Below are 19968 nucleotides of genomic sequence, written 5' to 3'. Positions count from 1 at the left end.
GTTTAAAGGGGTGAGGATGACCAGCAGGAAGGTGGATGGACTGGGTTACAGTGGTGATGTGCGCACCATTGGAAAACCTGAAGGACCAGGTTAGGGTCATGGAGAAAAATCTATGTGGTTGCTAAGAGTAAAAAAAGGATGGCACATAATCAAGCATTCACCTTTTATGATAGTTACATAGTTCTTGCAGAACTTATTTTCTAGCCAGTTTTGCATGGTATTATTACTATGTTTTAGGCACAAAAAGCTGTCCTTTTTAACAGTAATTGGCAGAAGTAATTGGCAAAATTCACATCGTATTTCATCGCCACTCTATCAGACCTGTTTAACTGATTGATAACAATGATAATGTGAATTACTTGAATTGGAATTATATCCTGCCATGAAGATCATCCTGCACTGATCTGAGTGCATTCTAAATAAATGTGATGTTTCACTATTTAACTACAGTAGTGAATACTTCCAATGTTTATATGCTACCTATCGTTACTAGTATTCCTATTCATGTTCTCAGCGATACAAAAGAGCCATTCAGAAATTCATTACCCCCCCCCCCCCCGCGCAAATGAGCCTGCCATAAAAGCAGCCGAGAGTAAAATTACTGTTCATTTGCACCAGGGAGCGCCCAGGATCTCGGGAGAGCCCCACATCGCTCCCAATCTTCCGAGCCTCCGCCGGGAGCCTGTCAAAGAGGCGGGCGAACTTCCTCCACAACGTGCAGCGCGAGGGATGGGTCTAGCCGCGCGTGCGCCTGCTGGTTGGTTGCCGCCTGCTTCCAAGCTCAGCTCCCCAGCAGCAGGCGGGGCGATAACCCTTGTGGAGCGGCTCGGGAGACCCCGGCGTTGGGGCTGCGCCAGCGCGCGCGCGGCGCCGCCTCCTCCTCCTCGCCTCTCCCCTCCCTGCCTGAGCCGAGTGGAAGGGGGCTGGGGTTGGCTGGTGCCAGCAGCGGCGTGAGCGCTCGAGCGGCCGCCATTTTACGCAGGCTCCTGCACATTCTCCGGACACGCTGAGGGAGCGGAGAAGGGGCAGCTCCTTCACTGCGCCCCCACCACCCCCTCCGGAGCTCTTTCGCTCACCATTCATCACCCCCGCCGCTCACCCACACAGGTCAGCCACCGCCGGGGCTTGTCAGGCGGAGGGAGGGAGGGAGTCGGGCACGGAAAAGGGGATCCCAAAAAACTCCCGGGGAGGAGGGAGCGGGCGCGGGCTGGAGACACCGCGAGGGAAGGGTGCCCGGGGGGAGCCGGCCTTCGTCGGAAATGGAGCGAGGCTTGAACAAAGAGGACGGTTTGAGCCAGCGGCCTGGACAGTGCAGCCAGTATTGCTGCCGCCACCGCTTCCGAGGCACCCAGGACTCCTGGCGGCGGGCTACGCTAGGCCAGAGGCATGGCGCGAGTGCGGGACCCCTTCCGCGCGCTTGCCTGTTTCTCCCCGTCCTCGAAAAGGCTCCAAGTGCCTCATTGTCCAGGCGCCAGCGCCATTCATTGGCCACGAGGCGCCGGTGGGGTGGGGTGGGAAGGAAGGAGCAGGGCAGGGACTCCCGGCGCCGCCGCCGCCGATGTGGCGGTGGTGGTGGGGCTGGGGCTGTCTCCTGCTTCGGGTCACGTAACGGGCGGGCCGGCGGGGAAGCTCGCTTGGGAAACAACTCTCCACGCAGGAGTTGGAAGCGCATGGCGGGGCGGTGGTGGTGGCGGCAGCAGCTGAGGAGAGGAGCTCTGATTTGTATGCATTGTTCCGGGGTGGGAGGAGGGAAGACACGGACAGATGTCGGGCGCTCATTTTCTTCTCTTACCTTCTCTCGCTTTCTCCTCTTCCCCCCCCACCCCCAATCCGCGTGGCGAAATAGGGCTCAGGGTGTTGCAATTCTTCTCCCGGAGGGAAAAAGGGGGGGGTGAGAGGGAAAGGCTGCTTTTCCGGGGGGGAGGGAAGTTGGTCGCTTGAGGAAGTTGTAAGACATTTGAACGCGCCGAGCACGTGTTTCTCTCAGACTTATGGCGGCAGCCGCCGCCACCTAGATTGGGCGCGGATTAGAAAGCGCTTTGTTCCTTTTGCCTGGCGGCTTAGGCCCTGTCAGAGAGGCGGGAAGGCGATACATCTTGAATGTAGACAAGGAACGGGTCTCGTGAGAGGTAGAACAGAGCAGCTAGGGTGAAAGTAGATAGAGAATGGCTATATCGCGATGGTGTCTGCACGTTCTTCCCCGCCTTTTGCTGCTTGTTCTACTTATAACTTCTTCGGAGCTTTCTAGGGCGTGTTTCAGAGAGACGTGAGTCAGAGAGTTTGGCTGTGGTTTCAGGATATTCCTTTGCACTATTAGTTCTTTCATTTGAAAAAAAAAAAGATTGTAAGCTTTCTTATATCAAAAGCTATAGGGAAAATGGGTTAAACTCTGCAAGTATCTTGTAGGCAGTTGCATATATTGACACCCGAATTGTTTGGCTTTAAGGTCTGTAGCTTAATTATGCTTATTGCGTTTGAACAGATATCTGGAAACATGGCTTCTGAACATGTTAATGGGAATGGTACTGAAGAGCCCATGGATACTTCTGCTGCAGTTACCCATTCTGAGCATTTCCAGACATTGCTTGATGCTGGTTTACCACAGAAAGTTGCTGAAAAACTAGATGAAATTTACGTTGCAGGTAAGATGTAAAACTTGCAAATTCACTATTTTCTATTGGACTTTCCTTGCTTTGGGCTAAAATAGCAACTTTTTGTGGTTTCCAAACAAAAAAGTATGGGGACTGCAGTTTTCTTAATTTTTTGGGTGATCAGTATTAACATGCAAATTTTCTATTAGTTTAGGGTAGCCTTTGGCACTGAGTGAAGGGGTGGTGGCGAGGGAAAGCAGTTGGAATGTAAACCTTTAGGAATAGTTCATATTGGATTATGGTTGTGTGTCTTTGGAGGACTGTGTAGTGAAGTAATAATTGTATATATCTCTTCTGGTTAACCTTTCTGATCACTGTTTGGATTCCTGGGTGCAGTGGCTACAGTGTGTTCAGTTATGTTCTGAAGCATAGTTTTGAAGTGCAGTAGAATGGTTGAGTGTTTTCATCAGTTTCAAAGTTTGTTTTAGAAACAAAAAACTCAGATGCAATTAGTTTTTCCAGAATTTCTTAACAGTTAAAGTTTCAGTAGGAATAAACTAGAAATTAATGTTTTTGGCATTTAAATATGTGAAAAGATCCTAACATAATTAATACTAAATAGTAATTAATCTGAGACGTTGATGTACTTCTGTATATCGTAATAGTTACGTGAAACATTCTAGAATATAATATTTCTTTTTCTAGGGCTAGTTGCTCACAGTGATTTAGATGAAAGAGCTATTGAAGCTTTAAAGGAATTTAATGAAGAAGGTGCACTGGCAGTGCTTCAGCAATTTAAAGACAGTGATCTCTCTCATGTTCAGGTAAGGTACCATGGAAGTATTTCTGTTTAATTTGTTTCAGCATATGTACAGAAACTGCTTGATCCTGGGCTGCTCCGTTGTAAAATTCAATTCACATCTTTTTCAATCCATCCATATCATTTATTTTAGAACAAAAGTGCCTTTTTATGTGGCGTCATGAAAACATATAGACAGCGAGAAAAACAAGGGACCAAAGTGGCAGATTCCAGCAAAGGACCAGATGAGGCAAAAATCAAGGTATGTTTTTAAGAAACTATTTTTCTTAAGCCCATGGCACTTTAATAGTATGGATGTAACAAGGGTATACACGTGTCTTTTTCTGAAGATTGATGTGATTCAAAATCAATATAATAGTCTGTCCTGCAGTGCTGCTTACCAGCTCAGTTTTTTTTATGTTTAGGATATGCTTCTGTAGCTGTATCTTGTGCACTTTACCATATAATCTTCCATATAAATCCAGAAATAGCTCTTCTTTCATACCTGTTAAGGGAGGTGCTGGCAGAGTACCATTGATAATGTACTTCTGGAACCTAAAATAAGTAAATTGACACTAGTACAGTATAATCAGACAGTGTTCTGTACTGATTTTTTTTTTTACACTTTATGATGGTACTATGATTTGTAGGATTCACATATATATTGCTTCTGGAGGATATATGTGAATAACTGATACAAATAACCATGAATTCTTACTGCCACTTCATTGGCAGTGTAACCTGAGATTTTATGTATAAACTAGTAGTTGTAAGTACCTTAATTCTAACACAACCTGATGGTACAAAAAGTCCAATACTGCAAACTTTTCAGTGATTAATGAAACCAGTAGAACAGGATGTGCTTCACTGATTTTAAATCTTTATGCAATATATCTCACAAATATCTCAGCTGGTTCTAATAGGAAAAATTACAAAAAAGTATTTTTATTGTTAAGAATAGACCCAGAATGATATACTCAAAAGCAAATTACTTCAGAAATGCTTAAATAATTTGAATATAACATTTGCATGTAATATAGGTTCATTCCTTTGACTTTCTAATTTTTGTTTTGTTCTTATTTTGAATTCCATACTGTTGAATGAAATTGAAATGTATGTGCTTGCGGGGGATGAAGTGTTTCTTAGTAGTGTCTAAGGTAGTGTTTCTCCACCTTGGCAATATGAAGACATGTGGACTTCAACTCCCAGGATTGCTGGCTGGGGAGTTCTGGGAGTTGAAGTCCACACATCTTCAAGTTGCCAAGGTTGAGAAACACTGGTTGAAGGGATGCATGCTTGTATATGTAAAGCTGTCCTTTGCAGAAAGGTGAAAGTGGTGTTCCATAAAAAGCTGCAGCAATTCTCTTGTACTACCTATTGCTGCAGTTGTGCCAAATGAACTATGTCTTCTTAATCCCATTTGTCTGAAAGGAGGATTCTGCATGCTTCATCCTTTGATTCATAAATTTTATCTCTTAGAATCTAAATACATGGATTTTCCTAATTGAATCAGCATTTGAAATGCAACGGGCAATTGAAGAAGGATGCTGTAAAATGAGGCACATTGTGTCTAGTGTTCTAGTTCTACAGAAAAAAATGGCATCTGCAAGGAGTATGAATTACTTCTTTAGATGTTATATTATTTCTTCATAGACCAGGTTCTGCTCAGATGTTCTTCAAGCAATCGGGGAGCTTTCTGTAACAGATTTGGGGTTAGAAAGATGAGACAGTCTCACTCATTGGCATTACACTGGTTCTTACCCAAGTGGTTTACACTCCAATATTAGATTTGCTAATGACACACTTGACATATCAGTTGCATGACCCAATACCGAGGCACTTGGTGGAAATAGGAAAATCAGCTTTTTAAGACAGATTTTTTACACAGGTTGTAGAACTATAGAATAAATACTTCTATGTTAATAGGATATTTTTATTAGTATTCATTGAATGGTTACACTTGATTTACAACTCTGTCTTTGAAGGCACTTTTGGAGAGAACGGGTTATACACTTGATGTGACTACTGGACAGAGGAAGTATGGTGGTCCTCCGCCAGAGTGTGTCTATTCAGGACAACAGCCTTCTGTTGGCACTGAGGTATGAGATACAGCATTTTGGGAGAACATAATATGTTTCTCTGCTTATAGCTGTACTTTTAAAAAATGTGTTTGGTTTGTTGTTACAGATATTTGTGGGTAAAATTCCAAGGGACTTATTCGAGGATGAACTTGTTCCGTTATTTGAAAAAGCTGGGCCTATTTGGGATCTCCGTTTAATGATGGAGCCCCTGACAGGTCTAAACAGAGGATATGCTTTTGTCACATTTTGTAACAAAGAGGCAGCTCAGGAAGCTGTTAAATTGGTAAGTTTTTCATTATGATTTTCTGTGATAATTTAAAATCAACTATTGTGACAGTTTGTAAGAAATGTCTTAATCTGCTTATGTTGTAATATATAGAATAGAATTTATTTTTTAAGCCTAGTGGCTTTCAGAAACCTGTGTATTCTGCTAAACACATTAAAATTTAAGACCTACTTTTATTTACCTACTTTTTATCTTTTCTAGTTAGTAATACTCAGCACATGATGTTTTTGCCATACAGCTATTTAAAGGCAACATATACTGAGCCAGGAATGACAGATTATTTTTAAAGAGGGGAATATTTATCCATTCTAATTTTCAATAAGCTATACAATACATCTTACTCAGATGTAAGTCCTGAGAAATAACTTGCTCAGAAGCAAATTCAGTTGAGCTTATTTTGTAGTAAATGTGTTACATTGCTATATAGCTGGTATAGAAACTACAATAATCCTTTAAAGTTGTTGTGTATTAGGTAAAACTGGCTGGTATTTTTCTCTACGGCAGTAGCTGACCATTAATAGATTTAAGCATACACATAAATTTTCCAACAGAATATTGAAAATATTGGTAAACTTGTTAAGGGTCCTACTAAGTATAACCCATCTTTTCTGCATAACTAAATGGTGCTGTTGTTTTCTGCCCTATAAGCAAAGTTTTCTACAGTCCTATTAGTGTTTGCAGCATGGTGAGGTGTGTAGTATGACTTTTGTGTTGACGCTGACTTTTGTGTTGTCATGGAAGTTTCTGGGAAGTGATAGAATTCTTAGGTCTTTAATTCTATAGAAACTTGGGTGCTACAGATTGAGGGGTTGTTGGCACATTATTACTTGGCTTTTATTGAAAGCATAGAATTTGAATATGGAAAAAATATGGAAATATGGAGAAATGATACTTTTGGTGCTTTTGTTCATGGGATTTGTTAGCACCAACAATAGAAAAAGTAACTTGATCTTTCTTTAATCAAGGTTTTTGTCTAATCAATATTACATTTATTAGTGGTTAGAAACCTCTTATGGACTTTTTGCTGAAAAAAGAGAAAAATGAACTTGTGATTTATAGGTTTGAATATTAGAAAGGATGGTTTATGGAAAGGTAATTATGATTTAACTTTAGAGAGAAAGGGTAAAATATAAATGTATCTATAACCGCTGTCAAGAAGATTGGAAGTAGCTTTATAATCTCTCTTCTCCTCTCCCTTTCCTGTTTCTTTTGCTATTTCCTTTTTTCACTATTTAATATTTTTCTTTATTTTCTGTTATGGGTTTTACTTGAAAAAATTGAAAAAAATATTATTATTGAAAAAAATTCAATAAAATTTATATTAAAAAGCAGCAATAGAAAAAGTAACTACACAAGCTTAAATCTGGTCTACATGAGTGACTCAGCCCCATTGTTAATATGGGAAGTCAAGGCCCTTGGATCTAACATGTCTCTTGTGTTTCCTAAAATGTTCTGTTTTAGGGCCTGTTGTAGGAAAAATTTGCCCACAGATGTGCAATATATTTTGTGTATAAAATCAAACTATGATACATTAAGTCATTTGAGAACAAAATATGTTTGACTTTCAAACTCTAGTTAGACTATTCTCATTTGTGATAAAAATTATGACCTAGAGTTGCATTCCCTTTTCTACGTGATGTTTAATTATTCCTTAGTTCTCACATTACTATTACAGCTACTTCTGCCACTCTTAAATAGTTAAGCAGTAAAGATGCCAATTCCTTGGTATCTTGTTCCTTATGAGTTATGTCCACTGCTTTAAAGGATCAGAGGTTAATGTGGCAGTGATAGTGGAATTGAATAGTTTGGGCTTAGGCTTAATCATACTACTGAAATCTCTGGAATTTACATTAAAAAGTAAAACTTAAAAAAAAAATTAAGTGGAAACAACCATGCAGTTTTCTTGACAACAATATGGAAGTGGTTTGTTACTGTTGTCTTCTGGGATTTTTTCCTAGCATGTGGGATTTTTCTAGTTATTTTCCATCTAATAGTAGCCAAGCCTTGCCCCACTTAGGTGGCAGTTTCTTATTGATCTTTAAATCTGAGCTAAGCAGGAATTAACATAAACCATGATTACGTTGAGTGTCATTGATTCACGTGAGTTTATGAAGTCTGGATCCAATCTTTTAACTTAGATTAATCCTCCCCCATGGACAGTTGAAATGAGTTGTCCAACTACTAAAACTTCAAAAATTGCTAAGAACTACTATCCTACATCTATCTATCTATCTATCTATCTATCTATCTATCTATCTATCTATCTATCTATCTATCGGTTATGAACATATCTAATACTCCTGCCTCCTATTTTTCCCCACAACAATAGCCCTGTCAGGTGAGTTGGGCTGAGAGAGACTGATTGGCCCAAAGTCACCCAGCTGGCTTTCATGATTAAGGGAGGCCTAGAACTCACAGTCTCCTGGTTCTAAGCGAGAACCTTAACCCATATACCAAACTGGCTCTCATTCATTCATTCTTATTCAGAAGAATGCCTTCTGTTTCATTTTAGATGAAATATAGTTTAAATAGGAAGGAATCCTACTGCAACATAAACTGAAGCTTGGTCTGTTACCACTAAGTGTCATATTGGAAGTCAGGAGGGGCAGGTTAACTGTGCTCAGATTTCACTGGGTATTTTCCCTGTTCCAGTGGACATGGATGGCAGCTATTCAATTGTGTCAGGTTTTCCATGTTTTGAGGTCGGGATGGGCCCTACATTTCCATGTATCTGCGTTGAGAAAATGAATTTTGGCAATTTTTTGTTTGGCCTGTATTAGTAATAGATTACATATACAGTTTTGTAAATTGGAGTTTATTCTGTACTAGAGTTATAAGTCTTTACAGTTCCTCAAGATTCTTTGTTGATAGTGTTCTTAATACTTTCATTCTTAAATGTAGCTAAGGGCCCTCTATGATGGTCTGTACAAGTGAGAACAAATTTTCATATAAGAGCTGAACAGCAGCAAACATTCAAGTTCCTTAGGTATATGAGCCAAACTTATCAAGTACAGTGAGTAGAGTAAACCTTTAAGAGTAATCTGTGTTATATAACTTTCTTTCTTCTAGTATAACAATCATGAAATTCGTTCTGGAAAACACATTGGAGTATGTATCTCTGTGGCCAATAATAGGCTCTTTGTTGGCTCTATTCCTAAGAGTAAAACCAAGGAGCAAATTGTAGAAGAATTTAGCAAAGTAACAGGTAAGTTACTAAGCATTTTGGAAGGGAATGAAGATAAAATAATGTAATTGCTGTTAAAGTGATCCGTGATGAACTTTATCACCATCTTTCGGCTGATGTTGGATGATGATGACATTGTAAACTGAGATCATAAGGAATAAAGTTAAGTTAAAAGAGATGGGGACAATATAAGAAACTGCTGTTCCACTTGTCTTTGCTGAAGTTTGAGAGATCATTCCCAGATTTGTTTCAGCATTGCATTCCCTGGCAATGGAGTTGGTTGGCTATTGGAACAGCTACCATTTTAGGGGGACATTTGTTCTTGCCATATAAGCTGTAAAGTATTCAGAAGATGAAAATTTCATCACAACAACTTGTTTTAAGTGGTCTTGTATACCAGCTTGGCATAGTGTGACATAAATACTGTATTTATTGATTGAACTATTTCATTGGGCTCCATATCCAAATCCATGTAAGTGCTTTGTGCATCTTTTGTCCTTTTAAATTGGAGCTGATTCTCTTTATGAAACAATTTACATTGGAAATTAAGTTTCTTTACAGTTTTGCAGGTACATTTTGCAGGGAGGAACTTTATTATATATATAAAAGATTTATATAGGTGCCTATATTGTGAACCACAACACTGGGCACCTTACAAAATAATAAAAACATTTTTAAAAAACACAAACACAATAAAAACTCCTGGCACCCTGGAGTAACACTCTCCCACATATCCATATATGGGAGCAAATATATGGGACAAATTAAAAGGGAAATGTTTAAAGCTAGCTATTAAAACAATGTCATAATACCTATTTTTAATTTTTAGAAATGTTACATTTATGACTGCAATGGTTCAGTTAAATGTATATGACTGGCTTCAATTTCAGAGGGTCTCACAGATGTAATATTGTATCACCAACCTGATGACAAAAAAAAGAACAGAGGCTTTTGTTTCCTTGAATATGAAGATCACAAAACAGCAGCTCAAGCCAGGCGTAGATTAATGAGTGGAAAAGTGAAAGTTTGGGGTAATGTTGTTACAGTTGAATGGGCTGACCCCATAGAAGATCCAGATCCTGAAGTGATGGCAAAGGTAAACATTTATGAGGGTAGTAAAAATAATGTACATTTGTTTCTACTGATTTGCGAAGATTGTGATTGTTGATGTATATCATAAGCACATAGATTCTGTTCTGTAAAATAGCTAATTACATTTACTGTCCCTGCCCTGAATGAGATGTTTTACACAAAATAGTTTATAAAAATTTTATAATCTGTTTTCAAAGAAGGTGCAAAGTTTCCAGTAACTATTGGTCACTTCTCTTATGCTGTTTCATATTTCAGTTTTTATATTTAACTTATACAGTTTCATCCATGGAATGTGAAATATTTCCTAAACCCTTTAGTTATATATTTTCTTATTTGATCTCATAGTATCTTAATCCATTAATAAAACAGTGTTCACTAGTTTCTTCATTTTTCCTGTAGGGGTTAGATCATGACCCTGTCAAAAGATGTAAGCGTTCAATGTGGGTGACACCTTGTCAGCCTTCCACCATCCCCCTGTTTTTGCTGTGGCATATTATCTATGAAGTCTGTTACAGCATAGCATTCAGTTTTGTCAAGTTGTTTTCTTAAACTTCCATGTTTTTCTTATGTTATGTTCTCAGTGTGATCTTTTTTCTTTGGCTGCCTCACTTGATTTTTTTTGAGCAAAGGATGCAGCAGGCTTTTCAGTTGACACAAGTTACAGGGTTTCATCACAGGCTCAAGCTGAGCATTAGCAATGATGGACTTTTTAGGAGACTTAGTTAATTTGCATGCAAATAATAGAGCTGAATCCTGGGCTCACCTTCATTAATAGCATTTGATCCAGTGGAAAAATCCTCCTACATTTCCTTCTGAAACTTCTGCACCATCTCCAGAATTGTCCTCAAAAGTCCCTTGACTCTGTGGGATGACTTTTAGAAGGAGCAGATTGTCCTCCTTGCTCCTTGTAGAGTCAGGTTTACACCCAAATTAATACTAACAACGCTGACAGGTCTGGGATAGAAAGAGGAATTTTGTATTTTAAGTGTTCATTACTTAGGCATTGTTATCTTGAAATTTACTTAGTTCATGGTGAGTGGAGACTATTAGTGAGCTAATATGCTTTTTTTTTTTTTTTTTTTTGGCTTGGGCATGCATCAAACTAGACAGGTGAGGTGAATAGTCATAACTGGCACAGGTTCAGAGAATGACTTAAACTTCTGCTTTGTCTCAGTGAGAAACTAGTATTTTATTTAGTCTAGCCTTAACATCCTCATTTATCTAAGTGATGCTGCACCAAATTCTGCTCCTGCGACTGGTGGGGCTTTTGTTAATTACTGATGTTAAGTCCCACTTTTATTTCAGAATTTCAGGAGTAGGCACCTGGTTAATTTGGCTCACTTTCTGCTAAGGCAAATAATGTCTTCACATCTGTGTTGCAGCAGTTAAACCTGAGCTTTAGATTCATCATCATAATATAAACATAATTTATTAAACATGTATGCTGCCTGACTCCCTTCTCTAGGCAGTTCACAACAATCTAAACAAATTACAATACAACCAAGAAAAGGAAGAAAAAAGATAAAAGATGGCAAGAATGACAGACTGGATGGAATGAAGCAAGGGGTCTTACTCTCCCTTGCCAAAGGCCTAGGTGAAAAATAGCATTGTAAGAGTATAAGTGCACAAAAGTAATTAAAATTGTTGTAGAACATTTTTTTATCTGGAAGTGAAATAAATTCATATGCCCACCTATCTTAACTAATGTAACTCTGGGCAATGAACAAAAAGATACAAAAACACAGTAAGCAAACAAGAACCAATTTTAAAAAATGAGGCAAGTCACCCTTAAACATTTATCTGACAGAATACAACATACTAGTGTATACTGCCCCTGCTAACATCACAGCCCCAATACCTGGGGGGAAAGCCAGATCTTCAAAGTCTTCCATAAAGCCAGTAGTGTCAGGGACCATCCAAATCTCAGGGGGTTTTTTCCCCTACACATGGGATTTTTCTAGTTGTTTTCCATCTAGGTAATAGCCAGGCCTTGCCCCATTTACCTTTATTTAAAAATCAGTAAGAAACTGCCACCTGAGCTAAGCAGGGACACCTCTTGGATCCTGCCAGATGACATTGCTTCATTGAGGGGACCTGGACCATGCCCACTGTGCTGGATCTGGGGATTATGGGGATTACAGGTAGTCCTTGCTTAACGACCCTAATTGGGACTGGAATTTCTGTCACTAAGCGATGTCATTAGGCAAAACCATGTGACCTTACTGCTGAGTGACAGCAGTTTCGGGTAGTCCTGGTTGCGGTCATTAGGCCAGGACCTCACACTTCTCCTGCTCTGCCATGTTTGCCTCTGCTTTAACTCCCCATCCCACCTACCTACCCCCATCTCTACCCTTTGGGCCACCTCTGACACCCCAGCTGACCTTTGCTGTCTTCTTCCTCCCACTGCTGATGAGGCATGCAGGGTGGCCAAAAGGGCAGAGATGGGAGATAGGTGGGGAGCAGTTGAAGAGCCCCCTGCAGTCATAAATTTTGATAACGTGACCATGGGGCTGCTGCAACAGCTGTAACTTTGAGGGCCAGGTGTAAGTACCATTTGTTCAGCGCTGTTGTAACATTGGACAGTTGCTGAATGAATGGTTGTTAAGCGAGGACTACCTGTACCATAAACCACCAGAGACAATCCTGCAAGTAACCTGATCCATGCCATGTAGGGCTGTAAAGGTGACAGCAAGTATCTTGAATTGAATCCAAAGCTAGTGCAGCTCACATAGCAATGGTGTTACATGGGCATACCACAGTGCACCCGAAACTACATATGTTGCCACATTCTGGGCCAGTGGAAGCTTCTGAATGTTCTTCAAGGACAGCCCCTCGTAGATTGCACTGCAGTAGTCCAGCCAAGAAAATTATTTGTAAATTAAGCCAGTTTTAGTCTGTGTCCAGTTATGACTTAACCAAATCACAATTAATTTTTGGAAAAGCTAAATAAGTACCTTGTGTATATCTGGTGTATATGCTTGTTTCATTGTTTGCAATAATACACTGGTAACAAAGATTCATGAATTAACGCAATGCTTTGTTTTAGGTGAAAGTGTTATTTGTACGGAATCTTGCAAATTCAGTCACAGAGGAAATACTAGAAAAGGCTTTTAGTCAGTTTGGAAAACTGGAGAGGGTGAAAAAACTAAAAGATTATGCTTTTATTCATTTTGATGAGCGTGATGGCGCTGTAAAGGTATGTTTTTATTCCTGGTAGTTATAACTGAACTGTTTCATTTATGTACTAGATTTATATTTATATTTATGTTGTGCCTTTGTTTTGTAGAATTCAAAGTGGCATATGTAATGCTTCTACCTCCTGTTTTCCCCACTATAACTGTGTAAGTTGGTTTGGGCTGAGAGGGCGCAACTAGCCCATAGTTCCCCAGCTATCTTTCATATGTAAGGGAGGACTAGAACTCAATCTCCTGGTTTCTAGTCCGGCACCTTAACTACTACATGGAATTGGCTCTCAGATATTTATCGCATTTATATTCTGCTGCAATCACAAATAGACTTTCAATGACAGTTTCTTCAGAAATCTGTCATAAGCTTACTTAAAATTTATGCTACAATGTACTATAACCTTTGTGTTGTCACATTCCAGGTTCTGTTTGTATGTTACTACTCAGAAATAAGGGAAGGTATAACTATCACTCCCAATAGTTTGCCATTTTAAAGCCATTAATTCCCATTGCCCTCATAAATAATCTGAAGAATTGTTAAGTATGAGCAAACAAGAAGACCAACCGTTGCCAGGATAGTAAATCAGTAAACTCAAGTAAATTATACTAAGTAAATCAGTTAGCTTCAGATTTTACGTGAATGATGTCAGATTCCTGTAAAAAAATAGTTTTTGTGAATTAAAGTGTGAAGTGGGTGCTATGACTTTTGTTAGGAGTCAGTCCAAAATATACTGAAATTCTGCTCCCCTCCCTTCTCACTCCAGGGGTAGTGAGGGGTTGTCTTGGACACTTGGTTGCCCAGCTATGCAGTATAAACTTCCTTCAGCTGATAAACTCTAGATTTAATTCTAGATTTCAAAGTTATAAAATACTTGGCTTTGATATAATTGTATGAGGGCTATTTAATAGATATGTTTTATTACTATATGAGCATGCAGTTGCCTTTGGTGTTGGTTTGTAGAATTCTTGAAATTTTAATATTTATTTAGTATTATGTGCAAATGTGGAATTGCAAAATACTTTTTTGTTTTTATGTCTATTTTACAGCTTAGAAATGTTCGTTCTTGGTTTTCATGGCTGCAGAGAATATTTTGAAATCTTACACATGAAAATTTAAGACGCATTAGAGCTTTTAGTGGGAGAGGAGGTGGTCTTGTGTGTTCTACGTAGTACCATCAGTACTCCTCTTATTATACATATAGCTTGTATGCTGTTTTTATAAGACTACTTTGGTAAGAATGATTGCAAATTGCATTCTTTATAGGCTATGGAAGGAATGAATGGCAAAGATTTAGAAGGAGAAAACATTGAAATTGTGTTTGCAAAGCCACCAGATCAAAAAAGGAAAGAACGGAAAGCACAGAGACAAGCTGCTAAGAATCAAATGTAAGGACAAAAAGCATGATTTTAATGCATTTAACACTAGCTGAAATACGTAGAATTCTGGTGCTAAGGCAGAATGTACCTGTTAATGGCTATATTGTAGCTTGTCCGAAAAAATATGTATACTTGCATTCTGTGATGACAGTTGTCAGTATATCACCTTTTTTAATGCATGCTTTTCCTAGAGTATAAGTGCTGGCCTTACTTTTGGTCTATTAATAGTAGAGAAAGAATAACTGTGTTAACAGAATAATACCTGCAGATGATAAAGTAGAATGCCATCCTGTATATGCATTATTTTAATTATATGTGATCAAGTGAAAACTCCCCCCGCCCCCCCGGAATAATATAGGGATAGGTGAAAAATACTATGGATGTCTAGATGTTTCTTCTAAAAACAGCAGAGGTATACAGTTGACCATGAGGATGTCTTAATGTTCCTATCAAACAAATTCCATACCTATTCATTGCTTTGTTCCTTCATTTTACTCTTACATGCTGTCTTTATTAATCATGAGCGGCAGTTGCCATATTGGTCATGAGAAAAAAATTCTAAATCATAGAAAGCAATATCCTTGAGTCAAACTTACACAAAATATTAAAGAACATTTCTCTGGGTTAGTTGTTTAGAACAAAAGAAGTAGAGGGAATGTTTACTCTGATCTATGTATTTCTGGTTAGAAAAATCAGCAGAGATTCCTTTATTCTTGATATGAAAATATTTGTGGACAGCATGTACTTAAGTATTTTTTAAAATGTAGGCTGCCATGCTTATACATATTTTTGATAGCCTAAGCTACATTAGGTTCTGTGTATATGATGAGCTATTAGTCTTTCACAGACAATGTTAGCTGATAATTTAAGTTTAAGCTTGTTTCTTTTTTATTGTGTTTAAATGCATTGAACTAATTAGATTTTTAACAAATTATCTAATTAGAGATAGCACAGTTCATAGTATACGAAAAAAGGAAAAGAAAGTAGGGAAGGGAGTGGTAATTTATCACATGCACAAAATTAAAACATTTGACCAATTGTTCAGTAGGGTCCCTCCTTTTTTTGTCTTTTCCTCCCACCCCCCTTAATTCAAGTGAGAAATGTTCAGTATTCTGCTGTTGCAACTCAGATACAGTTTTGCCTTTCTAATGTTATACAATAATTCTTCTGGTCATTTCTCAACATGAAAATTCCAGTTTTGTTTTATTTTTAAATATTAATGATAAAAAATAATGGTGACCCCTCTTATGCAAGCATAAAATATTAAAATAGGCTGCACAACACTGATTGTACACTGATTGTACATAGGAAGTCCTCGCTTACCAACTGCCTAGATCAGCAACTGTTCAAAGTTACGATGGCACTGAAAAAGTAGGTTTACGACCGGTCCTTGAACTTGCAGCCAATGCAGTGGTCATGTGATTGCAATTCGGGCGCTTCGCAACCAGCTTGCATTTATGACAGTTGCAGAGTCCCGCTGTCACATGATCACCGTTTGCAACCTTCACAGCCAGCTTCTAACAAGCAAAGTCAATGGGGAAGCTGGCAGGAAGTTACAAGTCGCGGTCATGTGATGTCCCACAATGATTCACTTAATGACCACAGTGGAACTGATGTCATAAGTCTGGCATGGTCACGTGATGTTTCACAACAGAGTTGGTGGTGGAGTTGTCACTCCTAATTGCGGTCAGTAAGTGAGAACTACCTGTACTTGTTTAAGTAACTGCTGTAAAAATTCGTAAATAAGCTGTAACTCCTAGATATGTTACAACCTTAAGAGTTTGAGGATAATAAACAGAAATCAAAACTCAATGTTTTGTAAAAAGAAACCTATTATGAATCTTATTCAAGAAATTGAATGGTTCTTAGTTTACCTATATAAAGAAAGACTAGCCAACTGTTACCAAGTTAAATTTTACACAGACAGCATAAACAGGGTTGTATCCCATGAAACCCAGTTTTGGAAGTGTTATTCAAATAATCGTCTCTGGTTCTTGCATGAGCTCATTAAAAGTTTATGAATTTTTAAGTAATTCATTGATGAAACAGTCCTTGCCACAGGATTGGATTCTTCATTTGCATTCCATCTATCTGCTTGCCATTTACATTTGTTCCAGAAGGTTGGAATGTCTTCCAAAACAGATTAATGAAAAGATTTAGGGATAGGCCTCATGTGAGCAGAAGTTGGTTACATTGGAACATTGGCTTGTTGATCAGTTAAAGTAGCCTGGCAGTTCTGACATTTTGCTGCTTTCTAGGATTTAACGCTGACTTCAATCAGATTTGTGTTTTTAATAGTTAAAATACACACTTGGTCTGCCTGCATAGTTTGTGTGAAACAATTTTTTTACAGAGTGAACTTTGCTGACCATAAGTGCTGAACTCTGTTTTAATTGTATAGTATATAGTGCTTCTTTTCACAGATATGGCATCCTAACCTGTTTCAACTTTAAACACACAAAAAAATGGAAAGTTGCTAACTTTAATCACAGCACACACAAAGTTTAAACAAAGGAGATAAAAAACAATTTTAAAAACCCACACATTACAAGCACACCTACTGAAACATTTTATCAATTTTTCTAAAGGCAGACAGCAAAATTACCAAATCTGACCTAATGAAAAAAGAAATTTCTGGGTATCAGTACTACACATAAAAACACTCTGTCCTTTTTATGTAGGGGCCTGCCTTAACTTACATAATGGAAACATTTCTATAGTATTGATTGCTATACATCTTGGTTCATTCTTAAGACTTCTTGCCATTCTATTTCTTGGACAGTTATTTATTATGCTCCCTCGCTGTTCTTTATGTTGTGTGCATGTAGAGCAGAGATGAGGAATCACCAACCTGTGGGGCCACTGTGCAGACCCTCAGAATCTTCCTGCTTTATCCATAACTCTTCCTCTTTCAAGGGGGAAGAGTTAGCACTTGGGCTAACCTTCTGCATTGAAAAAGCAGATGATAAAGTATCTGGACATCTGTCCTGTAGCTGGTCAAAACTGTGTTATAATGTGTAAACATTTGCTTCTGTAGATACTGTAACTATAAAGCTCTATATTGTAATTGTCCCTATGGAATCCTATATTTATTGCTGAAAATCACTAGTTTAAAATGTGTGATCTTGGGACAACAGGATATAGGGAAGAAGAAGAATTAAGTTATAAGATTCTAGGGTTCTGCAACAAGTGTATATGCAAACCTGTTAAGATCTTGCATCTTTTTCTCCCATCCCATGTCCTAGTGGGCTGAAAGCTATTTATTTCTCAACAGGATAAGTAATTGATACCTCTGCATTGTTACTGTAATGGACTAATTTTTTTTTTTTTACCTAGTGATTAAAAAGATATAATAAAAAAAATTCTAAAGATTTGAGTAAGGTACAAGTCTACTTTTTAAAATTAAATATCCTCATCACCCCTTTTACTGGCAAACCAGAGGAACAATGTAGCAAACATCTGCCTTTTTTTTTTTTAAAGAAAAAAAATTCCCTCAGGTTCAGTTTGACTCCTACTGACTATATAGATTTTCTTGCTAACCTTGGCAGTTTTCCATTTTTGACTTTTCAGTTTAGCTTATGGTCCTTGGTACCCCATTAAAACACTGATCACGCTTAGCTTTTGACTTTTGATTAGTCAGTTTTAAAAGCTAGAAAAATGGGGTATGCGAAACACCTCAAATTTGTAACTTGTTCAGTTTGCAACAAGTTGTACCAGTCTTTCCAGAAGTGTTTCGAGCTTGAAACAGTTGTGATGCATCAGAAAAATCTGTTTGAAACATGAGATAGCTGTTTTATGATGCAATACTTTGCATGTCCCTACTAGAAAATTATCTTTTCCCTCTGTATAGCAGTTCTTGTTCCTAATTTAGTCTTTGATTTTTTAGTTTAATCTGAAGCACAAACTAGAAGTACTGTTTTGTTACCCTTGGTATGGAAAGGGAGAGAAAAAAAACATTTGCCATTTTTGCGAGGGAATGGAGAAAGACTAGGAGTAATAAAAGGGAACATTAAAATTCCCTATTTTTTCAACTTCTAACCAATTTACATTCCTCTCTTCCTAAATCTATATACAATGGGAATGAAATGGCACAGAGATCTTAATGATCAGATGGTATTTGGAAGGAAATACTTCACTGATGACAGGTTCTAAAGATGCCTCACCTGCTCTTGTGGAAGTGTTCTAATATAATAGTTTAGGGATAGGGTGAACAAATCAGACTCAGCGGAGCCAACATATCATGAAGTCAATGTGCCAATATCCCCCCTCCCCTTAGGCCAACCAATCAGATGCTCCATATTAATGAAAAGGGGGAAAAAAACACTTGCAGATGCCATACTCTGTTCCAAAAATCTATTCTAGCTTTTCTGGCAGTCTATTTTGGATGTTTTAATGCAGCTTTTTTTTTGCTGAGTGTCCTTGTTTGCCTGGATTAGTACCCTGGTCCATTATTGAACAGGATTATTGAGGACTGCATGACAATCCTAGTGCACTGCTTATTAACAAAGAGATCTTTCCTAGTTAGATTATCTTAAGAATATGCACTGTCTTAGAAATAGTGTGTCCTATTCTTGACTTTCATATTAGTAAAATAAAAACTGAGGTATGTGATTTTGTTAATAATGTTAATCTACATTTTTTTAAAAAATGGGTGAAAATAGTTGAACTGGTAAAATTCATGAAAGGTAGTTGCCTGCCATAGATAGCCTTCTGAATCCATCAATGTTGCATCGAATATCTTGAGATATAATAGTAGAGTCAAACATACTACAGGTAGTCCTTGTTTAGTGATCACAATTGGGGCCAGCAATTCTGTCGTTAAGCAAAGCGGTCGCTAAATGAAACCACGACTGTGCTTATGATCTTACTTCAGCTTTCCTTTGCTTTACAGACCTGCGAAGGTCGTAAATGCGAGGATTGGTCGTAAAGTTACTTTTTCATCACCGTCGTAACTGCAAATGGTCACTAAACGAGGCAGTCATTAAATGAGGACTACCAGTTCTGTTGTTTGAGGAAAGTGTTTTTAACTATGAAATAATGTGGATAACATAAATGTGTTTTCTATTAAGTGCATGGGATGGGATTAAAATTTTGTATTTTTAAAATATTTCTTACCAGGTATGATGATTATTACTACTATGGCCCTCCTCATATGCCCCCACCAACAAGAGGTAGAGGTCGAGGAGGTAGAGGTGGCTATGGATATCCTCCTGACTACTATGGATATGAAGATTATTATGATTACTATGGCTATGACTACCATAACTATCGTGGTGGATATGAAGATCCTTACTATGGTTATGAAGATTTTCAAGTTGGAGCTAGAGGAAGGGGTGGTAGAGGAGCAAGGGGTGCTGCTCTTTCCAGAGGTCG

General features: G+C 38.4%; 1 protein-coding gene across 7 annotated transcripts in view; it reads left to right on the top strand.

Moving 5' to 3' along the window:
• Nucleotides 1-878: 878 nt before the first annotated feature.
• Nucleotides 879-19968, top strand: part of SYNCRIP (synaptotagmin binding cytoplasmic RNA interacting protein) — a 22602-nt gene continuing 3512 nt past the window's right edge. For 4 of the 7 annotated variants that reach the window (XM_007427856.4, XM_007427855.4, XM_007427854.4 and 1 more), the window contains exons 1-11: nt 879-1107; nt 2483-2642; nt 3297-3415; nt 3545-3652; nt 5376-5489; nt 5578-5754; nt 8827-8962; nt 9832-10037; nt 13080-13229; nt 14483-14604; nt 19714-19968. The exon at nt 19714-19968 is cut by the window's right edge. In XM_007427856.4, the coding sequence (XP_007427918.1) occupies nt 2495-2642; nt 3297-3415; nt 3545-3652; nt 5376-5489; nt 5578-5754; nt 8827-8962; nt 9832-10037; nt 13080-13229; nt 14483-14604; nt 19714-19968 (1535 nt within the window). In that variant the 5' untranslated portion in view covers nt 879-1107; nt 2483-2494. The remainder of the gene's footprint in view (nt 1108-2482; nt 2643-3296; nt 3416-3544; nt 3653-5375; nt 5490-5577; nt 5755-8826; nt 8963-9831; nt 10038-13079; nt 13230-14482; nt 14605-19713) is intronic. The other 3 variants (XM_007427858.4, XM_007427857.4, XM_007427859.4) reach the window with 3 other exon arrangements.

This window comes from Python bivittatus, unplaced genomic scaffold (genome assembly GCF_059951505.1).
Source record: "Python bivittatus isolate LINGU-HERP-01145 unplaced genomic scaffold, Pbiv_v1 ctg000020_np1212, whole genome shotgun sequence".
NCBI classification, from domain to species: Eukaryota; Metazoa; Chordata; class Lepidosauria; order Squamata; family Pythonidae; genus Python; species Python bivittatus.
This window is presented reverse-complemented; position numbering and strand designations above follow the sequence as displayed.